The 10,170-nt window shown below is 40.2% G+C and overlaps 1 protein-coding gene across 1 annotated transcript in view; it reads left to right on the forward strand.

Annotated features, from left to right (window-relative positions):
- Vom2r58 (vomeronasal 2 receptor, 58) overlaps nt 1–9,970 on the forward strand; it is a 106,914-nt gene extending 96,944 nt beyond the window's left edge. The window contains exon 6 of the mRNA NM_001099479.1: nt 9,051–9,970. Within this exon, the coding sequence (NP_001092949.1) occupies nt 9,051–9,970 (920 nt within the window). The remainder of the gene's footprint in view (nt 1–9,050) is intronic.
- The last annotated feature ends 200 nt before the right edge of the window (nt 9,971–10,170 follow it).

Here is a 10,170-nt window from a genome sequence, read left to right on the forward strand (position 1 = left end):
GTAGGAAAACAACTTTCCAAGCAAATGGTCTTAAAAAACAAGCTGGAGTAGCCACTCTAATATTGAATAAAATCGATTTTCAACCAAATGTCATCAAAAAAGATAAGGAAGGACACTTCATATTCATCAAAGGAAAAATCCAGCAAGATGAACTCTGAATCCTAAATATCTATGCTCCATATAAAAGGGCAACTACATACATAAAAGAAACCTTAAAAAATCTCAAAGCATATATTGCACCTCACAGAATAATAGTAGGAGATTTCAAAACCACAATGTCATCAATGGGCAGATCATGGAAAGAGAAATTAAACAGAGACAGGGACAGACTAAGAGAAGTCATGAACCAAATGGATTTAACAGATATTTATAGAACATTCTATCCTAAAACGAAAGGATATACCTTCTTCTCACCACCTCATGGTACTTTCTCCAAAATTGACCATGTAATTGGTTATAAAACAGTACACAACAGATACAGATAGATAGAAATAACCCCATGTGTCCTATCAGACCACCATGGGCTAATACTGGTCTTCAATAACAATAAGGGGAAAATACCCACACATACATGGAAGTTCAACAATGGTCTACTCAATGATAGCCTGGTCAAGGAAGAAATAAAGAAAGAAATTAAAGACTTCTTAGAATTTAATAAAAATGAAGGTAAAACATTCCTAAACTTATGAGACACAATGAAAGCTGTGCTAAGAGGAAAACTCATAGCTCTGAGTGCCTGCAGAAAGAAACTGGAGAGAGAACATATCAGCAGCTTGACAGCACACCTAAAAGCTCTAAAGACAAAGAAGCAAATACACCCAGGAGGTGTAGAAGGCAGGAAATGATCAAACTCAGAGCTGAAATCAACCATGTAGAAACAAAAAGGACTATACAGAGAATCAATAGAACCAAAAGCTGGTTCTTTGAGAATATGAACAAGATAGACTAACCAGATTAAATACAGGACACAGAGAGTGCATTCATATTAACAAAATCAGAAATGAAAAGGGAGACATAACAACAGAATCAGAGGACATTTTAAAAAATCATCAGATCCTACTACAAAAGCCTGTATTCAAAAAACTTGAAAATCTGGAGGAACAATTTCCTAGACAGATACAAGGTGCCAAAGTTAAATCAGAAACAAAAAAAGCAATTAAACAACACCATAACTCCTAAGGACACAGAAGCAGACATTAAATGTCTCCCAAACAAAAAGAGCCCAGGTCCAAGTGGATTCAGTGCAGAATTCTATCAGACCTTCATATAAGACCTCATACCACTACTGCCCAAAGTATTCCACAAAATTGAAACAGACGGAGCACTACAAGATTCTGTCTATGAAGCCATAATCACTCTTATACCTAAACCACACAAAGACACAACAAAGAAAGAGAACTTCAGACCAATTTCCCTTATGAATATCGATGCAGAAATACTCAAAAAATGCTTTCAATCCGAATCCAAGAACACATAAGAACAAGAAGGCTTCATACCAAGTATGCAGGGATGGTTTAATATACTGAAAACCATCAACATAATCCATTATACAAAGAAACTGAAAGAGAAAAAAACCACATGATCATTTCACTAGATACTGAGAAAGCATTTGAAAAATTCAACAACCCTTCATGATAAAAGTCCTGGAAAGAACAGGAATTCAGGGCACATACCGAAACATAGTAAAAGCCATAAACAGCAAACCAGTAGCTAACATTATACTAAATGGAGATAAACTAGAAGCAATCCCATTAAAATCGGGGACTAGTCAAGACTGCCCACTCTCTCCCTACTTATTCAATATAATTCTCGAAATCCGAGACAGAGAAATCAGACAACAAAAGGAGATCAACGGGATACAGATTGGAAATGAAGAAGTCAAAATATCACTATTTGCAGATGATATGATAGTATATTTAAGTGATCCCAAAAGTTCCACCAGAGAACTACTAAGCCAGATATCAAACTTCAGCAAAGTGGCAGGGTATAAAATTAACTCAAACGAATTGGCAGCCTTCCTCTACACAAAAGAGAAACGAACTGAGAAAGAAATAAGGAAATCACACCCTTCATAATAGTCCCAAATAATATAAAATACCTCGGTGTGACTTTAACAAAGCAAGTGAAAGATCTGTATTATAAGAACTTCTAGCCTCTGAAGAAAGAAATTGAAGAAGATCTCAGAAGATGGAAAGATCTCCCATGCTCATAAATTGGGGGATTAATATAGTAAAGTGGCCATTTTGCCAAAAGTGATCTACAGATTCTATGCAATCCCCATCAAATGTCCAACCCAATTCTTCATAGGGGTAGACAAAACAATTTGCAAATTCATCTGGAATAATAAAAAAACCAGGATAGCTAAAACTATCCTCAACAATAAAAGGACTTCCAGGGGAATCACTATCCCTGAACTCAAGCAGTATTACAGAGTAATAGTGATAAAAACCTGAATGGTATTGGTACAGAGACAGGCAGATAGACCAATAGAATAGAATTGAAGACCCAGAAATGAACCCACACACGTATGGTCACTTGATTTTTGACAAAGGAGCCAAAACCATCCAATAGAAAAAAGATAGCATTTTCAGCAACTGGTGCTGGTTCAACTGAAGGTCAGCATGTAGAAGAATGCAGATCAATCCATTTTTAACACCCCGTACAAAGCTTAAGTCCAAGTGGATCAAGGACCTCCACATCAAACCAGATACACTCAAACTAATAGAAGAAAGAGTGGGGAAGAATCCTAAACTCATGGACACTGGAGAAAATTTCCTGAACAAAACACCAATGGCTTATGATCTAAGATCAAGAATCGACAAATGGGATCTCACAAAACTACAAAGCTTCTATAATGCAAAGGACACTGTTGTTAGGACAGAACAGCAATCAACAGATTGGGAACAGGGCTTTACCAATCCTACAACTGATAGAGGGCTTATATCCAAAATAAACAAAGAATTAATGAAGTTAGACTATAGGGAGACAAATAACCCTATTAAAAATGTGGATCAGAGCTAAACAAAGGATTCACAGCTAAGGAATGCCGAATGGCTGAGATGAATCTAAAGAATTGTTCAACATCGTTAGTCACAGGGAAATGGAAATCAAAACAACCCTGAGATTCCACCTCACACCAGTCATAATGGCTAAGATCAAAAACTCCGGCAATAGCACATGCCGGTGAGGAAATGGAGAAAGAAGAACACTCCTCCATTGTTGCTGGGATTGAAGACTGGTACAACAATTCTGGAAATCAATTTTGAGGTTTCTCAGAAAATTGGGCATTGAAATACCTGAGGTCTCAGTTATACCTCTCATGGGCATATACCCAAAAGATGCCCCAACATATTACAAAGACACATGGTCCACTATGTTTGTAGGAGCCTTATTTATAATACCCAGAAGCTGGAAAGGACCCACATGCCCTCCTACAGAGGAATGGATACAGAAAATAAATATGGTACATCTACACAATGGAATACTACACCTCTATCAAAAACAATGACTTTATGAAATTCATTGCTAAATAAATGGAACTGGAAAATATCATCCTCACCCAGGTAACCCAATCACAGAAAGCACACATGGTATGCACTCATTTATAAGTGGATATTATCCCAAATGCTCGAATTACCCTAGATGTACAGAACACATGAAACTCAAGAAGGATGACCAAATTAGGATGCTTAACTCCTTCCTTAAAATGGGAACAAGAATACCCAAAGGGGATAGGGAGGCAACGTTTAGAATCAGAGCCTGCCCCACACATGGCACATAGAGCCACCAAACTAGATAAGATGGATGAAGCAAAGAAGTGCAGGCTGACAAGATCCAGATGTAAATCTCTCCTGGGAGACAAAGCCAGAATACAGCAGGAACATAGGTGAATGCGAGCAGCAAAACACTAAACTGAAAATGGGACCCCCATTGAAGGAATGAGAGAAAGGACTGAAAGAGATTGAAGGGGCTAGAGATCCCACATGAACAGCAATACCAACCAACCAGAGCTTCCAGGGACTAAACCACTCGTCATAGGTTATACATGGACTGACCCTGGGCTCCAACTGTAGAGGTAAAAATGAATAGCCTAGTAAGGGCATCAATGGAAGGGGAAGCCCTTGGTCCTGCCAAGGCTGGATCCCCAATGATAGTGATTCTTTGGGGCAGTTAGGTAATGGTGTGATGATTGGGAGGGGAACATCCATATAGAAGGGGACGGGGAAGGGTTAGGGGAATGTTCGCCTGGAAACTGGGAAGGAAATGAATTTTGAAATGTAAATAAGAAATAGCCAATTTTATAAAGATGGAAAAAAGTGAAAAAAATAAAATTGAGTGCATCAGAAAATAAATTTCATTACACCGGGTACAGGTGCAGCGTGGAATCTTAACATCAGCTTCCATATTGTCTCCCCGCTTTCCCTGTCCTCTCCTCCTATCTCTTCCTCTTCCCTTAAGCTTTTTGTCCTGCCCATCCTTCCTTCTCATCCAAGGACCGGCCTCGTTCCATCCTGCACGAGTCCACACCTGTATTTTACAAATTAAATGGGGAGAAGTTTCTGGTGAAGTCACCTGAGTCCTGAGTACATGAAAACAACTGTCCTTGGGCCAGTGGAATTAGCATTAAATACAAGTAATTCCAGAGCAAACCAAAATATGTTTGCAATAATTTCTTCCTCTTGAACTCACCCACACATGGTCAGAAGATATCCCACAACTGTGGCATTTCCAATATCTCAGGATCTCCAACATAATCTGAACTTCACCTTCACAGCTTCACTCAATGGCCTCTTTGGGTCTCAATTCAGGGATACCCCTAAAATAATCCTGATAATTTATTTAGCTATGGAGGAAGACTCCAGAGCTCCTTTCATGGATTCTTCACTCTAAACACAGAACCATTTGGATGAAACTGCTACCATTCCAATATGTGCTGGGACTGGAACATGGCCCCCTCATATAACTACAACTTTAAATGGCTTTCTGTTGTCAATGGTTTCTTTCACTGCTTAATCTTCTCTTTCATTTCTTCCCACAATTTGGAAGCTTAGATAGGTGAGATGTTTCCCTGAGGTTACCACTCCCTTTATTTATTTAGCAGTTTGCTTTTCTTTAAATGTATTATCTCCTGAAACACAGGTCTTATCTCCCTTATATTTTCAGGTGTTCATAATCTCCTCAAACCATACATTTTGGTTTGCTCAAATTGCTCCTTTTCGTTATAGATCTGCATAAGGGTGACCACAGCAACCATGCATCACTCAGTACTAAACTGTCCTGAAATCTCCTCTACCAGTGCCATTAATCTAAATTTCCTCACTTTAGCCTTAGACAGTTCATCTATCTTTCTTTCTTTCTTTCTTTCTTTCTTTCTTTCTTTCTTTCTTTCTTTCTTCCTTCCTTCCTTCCTTCCTTTCTTTCTTTCTTTCTTTACTTATTTCTTCCACTCTTCCTTCCTCCTTTCTTTTTCTTCTTTCTTTCTTTCTCTCTTTCTTTCTCTCTCTCTCTTTCTTTCTTTCTTTCTTTCTTTCTTTCTTTCTTTCTTTCTTTCTTTCTTTTTTGGACAAAGCCAGAAAGCTGCCACATTGTTCTACAAAATATCATGAGAACAATATCCAGGCTAGTTAGTAATATTCTTCTCCTGTGAAGCCTAATGAGCCAAGAAATTATAAACTACATTGCACTATGCACCACTGTCTTCCATGCTCTAACAAAGATGGCACATTAAGCCCCACTTAAATCATCCAACCACTATTCTGGTCCAAAATCCAAAAGTCTTCCACATTCCTACAAGAAACATGGTCAGCCCAGTCACAGCAACACCTCAGTCCTGTTACTAACTGCTTGGTCATCGATCTACCGCTGTGACAATCCACACTGACTTTGACAACTCCTATAAAAGAAAGCACTTGTTAGAGCTTAACTTCAGAGATTTAGTACATTATCATCACAGTAGGCTGCCAGGTGGCACAGGCAGTCCTAGTGTTGAAGAAATAGCTCAGAGTTCTACATCTGGATCTGCAGACAAGAAGAGAGACACTGGGCCTGACTTTGGCATTAAAAACCTCAAAGTCTATACCCCTCACCCCCAAGTCCCCATAACACCCTTCCTCTGACAAGACCATTCCTTCTAATCCTTCTCAAGTCTGTCATTCACTGATGACCAAGTATCCAAATATATGAGCCAAGTGGGCTATTCTTATTCAAACAACCACAACACATATGGCACACACGTGGAAACAAGAAGACAACTGTGGGAGATCAGTTCTCTCCTTTCTCATTTTTGCAAGTCCAGGAATGAAACTCAAGTTGTCAGGCCTGCAGAGCAATGCTTTCCCCAACTAAACAATCTTGCCAAAGCCTCCAACTGGACAATTTAATTAAAACTATGATTCCTTCACCACTGGCGAGCTTCAGCTTCTACCTGAGTATGCTGAAGTACGCAGAATTAGACTTCAGGATAGCTTCTATGAAGGTTCAGAGTGTTCTGTGGGCCCTTGCATTCTTAGTATCTGGATAGACTATACAGATGGGAATCCCAAGTTTGCTACTTTCTCAAACACAGTGGTGGTGCTGATGGTAGTAGTAGAGTGGGGTGAGGAGTAGGATGTGCACACAAACAAGTGTGTATCACTCTCCACCTTCCTTTTTGAGACACTATCTTTCACTGAAACTGCAGGCTTGTAGTCTGGCTACAATAGCTAGCTAGAAAGACCTTCCTGTCTTTGCCAAACTAGTTCTGAGATTATAGGTACTTAGAGTTGCACTTGCACATTTAAATGAGTGCTGGGAATTGAACTCAAGTCCCTCATACATTTAACTATGACATTTTTCCAGTCTCCTTGGTGGATTTTGTCTATAATCCACTCCCTTTTTGCCCCACTTTAATAAGTTAACTTGACACAGCTGGCACCCTGTCCCTTTTCAGCATTTATTTCATACAAAGCATGAGAATCCCTTCCGATGATTTGATTCTAGGACCTGCCATTCAAAAATATTTTTAATGTGATCTTTTGTAGTTTTATACATGGATTCTCCCTTATTCTCCTCTCAATTTCATGTCATCTTTAATTTTTTTGTTTGTTTAATCGCTTTTCATTTTATAACCCGCTAAATCCAATCAGTGCTGCTAAAACACACATCTACTAGAAAATGGTGGACTTACCAGGAACATCCCAGCAGGTAATTGACTTTCCTTCCCCTAAAACCATAAACTTCTCATAGCCTCAGCTACAGTGGGACCTCATGAGACCCTCCCTGATCCATATGAAAATATTAGCTGTCTGATATTATACAACTCTTGTTCAGGCAAATGCATCTGCTCTGAGTTAATGGGTATAGTTGCCATATCACACCCAGAAGCCTTCCTGCAACATTCCGCCTCACCATTTTGCTCTTACACTCCTTTTACCTTCTCTTCAATGATGGCCCCTAAGCTTTGTGAGGAGGGATGAGATATACATATCCCATCCAAAAGGTTGGTTTCCTGGAGTTGTTTCCCCTTCTCTTTGGCTTTTTGCTCTAGAGTGGAGGGGAAGTGACATTCCCACTTCCTTACATTTTGTTTGATGATCTATGTTGAGGTCAGCTGAATCTTTTGTAAATCTAACTATCTTTTAACAAGCCACAGGCCAAAGAAGCAAGCATTGCAATGGGGAGATGGCTCAGTGAATAAAGTACTTACCCATGATCCTGGCAACTTTGGTAAATTTCTAACAATTGTGAACCTTGCTTCTCACCCGGGCTGCTGTCCATTGGATGTCAAAAACAAAGGGTGTGGGGGTGTTGGGGACAGGATCCAGAGGATGTGAGTACAGATTGACAAATTGAATTCAGGAATGAACTTCACTCAACTTTATATGGGGTGAACAGTGTTAGGTAGCTATTAGAGAATGGGTAAGGAATTCAAAGGTAGATATGTATTAATGGCTAGGGTAGGAATGATTCTAGGCAGGTTCTTGTAAGGCAAGTGGAAGTTGAAACTATAATCTGGCCATAGGCTAATGACCTTCCTCAGAGGGTTTTTGCAGTTACAGGCAGCAAGTTCTCATTGGAGAGCTTTTCCAGACATGATAGGCTGCAACCTTAGTACTAGGGTTTGACAACAGACAATCATATAAAAAGCTAGGTGTGGTGGTGGACTAAGCCTGTAACCCCAGTACTGGGGAGGCAGAAATGCAAATCCCTGGCACTCTCTGGCCAGCCAAACTAGACTAATCAGCAATCCCCAAAATGACCACACATTACAAAGCAAATTAGATGGCTCATGAGGAATGTACCTTAAGTTGACTTCTGGGTAACCCATGTAGAAATACAGGCTACATACATATTCATGCACACATATGCATCAACAAAACTACAAATATTCACTTATTTACACAGGATATAAAGACTCCAAGATTGAAATACCACTGCTCAAATGTGGCAATATTCATCAAATTTGTTACTTTTCTAAATTGAGAGAAAGAGAGTCCATGTGAGTGGGAGTGTATGTACCATGTTGCACATATGTTATTGGGGAGCCAGTCATCATCTGACTCTTTTGCTTGAGACTATGTCTCTCCACAGATGCATTAACTAGGCTAGATGTCCCATGAGCTCCCAAGACAAATTCTATCTCTATGTCTCATCTCACTATTGGGGTTCCTGCAATTACAGACATTTCTGCTTCCAGCCTTTACCTGGGTCCTGGGCATCCAAACTCACACCATCAGGCTTGGGCAACAAGTGCATTTACCTGGTGACCATTGGTCCCCAGCCCAGGAACTGCTAACTATGGCAGCAATATTGTCACCAAACTGAAGCTGTGTAGTGTACATTCTTACATTTCTGGTGGTGTCAGAATCTTCAGACAAATGTATCATTGAATTAGGAGGAGAAATCGTAACTTTGTCCACGTCACACTGCTGCAGTCACATTAGTCCCTTCACAATGTTCATCTGATATCTGAAGTAACAGAGGAAGACTATCAGGTTAACCTACTCAAATAAGAGGGGCTATTAGCAAAAGAATAATGATAATGAAATAACAAAAATGTACATTTTCACCAGATGTGGATCAGTGTATGCAGTGTCTAGACAATCAATATGCCAACACAGCACAAAACCACTGCCTCCAAAAGTCTATCACCTTCCTGGATTATGAAGACCCCATGGGGATAGGTCTGTCCTGCATAGCCTTGTGCTTCTCTGCACTAACATCTCTAGTTCTTGGCATCTTTCTGAAGCAGAAGAACACTCCCATTGTGAAGGCAAATAACCGCACTCTCACCTACGTCCTGCTCATTGCCCTTAACTTCTGTTTTCTCTGCTCTTTTCTCTTCATTGGCCATCCCAACACAGCCACTTGCATTCTGCAACAGACCACATTTGCAGTGCTGTTCACTGTGGCTGTTTCCACAGTCTTGGCCAAAACAATTACCGTGGTCCTGGCCTTCAAGGTCACTGCTCCAGGAAGAAGAATCAGGTGGTTGTTGGTAACACGGGCACCTAACTTCACAGTACCCATCTGTACCTTGATCCAAATTGTCCTGTGTGGAGTCTGGCTGGGAAACTCCCCTCCGTTCATTGACACAGATACACGCTCTGAACATGAACATATCATCATCATGTGCAACAAGGGCTCAGTCACTGCCTTCTACTGTGTGCTGGGTTACCTGGGGGCTCTAGCTCTGGGAAGCTTCACCTTGGCTTTCTTGGCCAGGAACCTACCTGACACCTTCAATGAAGCCAAGTTCCTGACATTCAGCATGCTGGTGTTCTGCAGTGTCTGGGTCACCTTCCTCCCTGTCTACCACAGTACTAAGGGGAAGCACATGGTAGTTGTGGAAGTCTTCTCCATCTTGGTCTCCAGTGCAGGACTTCTAGGCTGCATCTTTGCCCCCAAGTGCTACATTATTTTGTTAAGACCACAAAGGAAGTCTCTTCAGGGTCACAGGGACAAAATACATTATAATTATAAGACTTATTAAATTTTTATTAATTTTTCAAGTCAGTACATTATATTTCCATACATACATTTTGTTCCTACTCATTCCCCTCACAAACTGATAACACCATCCTCTCTGTCTCCTCTTGTTCCTTATCTTAAAACAATCTTTATTTCTATATTCATATATGTTTTTTCATTGCCCCTTCTTTCCCAGCTCCCAGTCTTTCTTCCCTCTCAGTT

This window comes from Rattus norvegicus, chromosome 12, assembly GCF_036323735.1.
Source record: "Rattus norvegicus strain BN/NHsdMcwi chromosome 12, GRCr8, whole genome shotgun sequence".
Taxonomy (NCBI): Eukaryota; Metazoa; Chordata; class Mammalia; order Rodentia; family Muridae; genus Rattus; species Rattus norvegicus.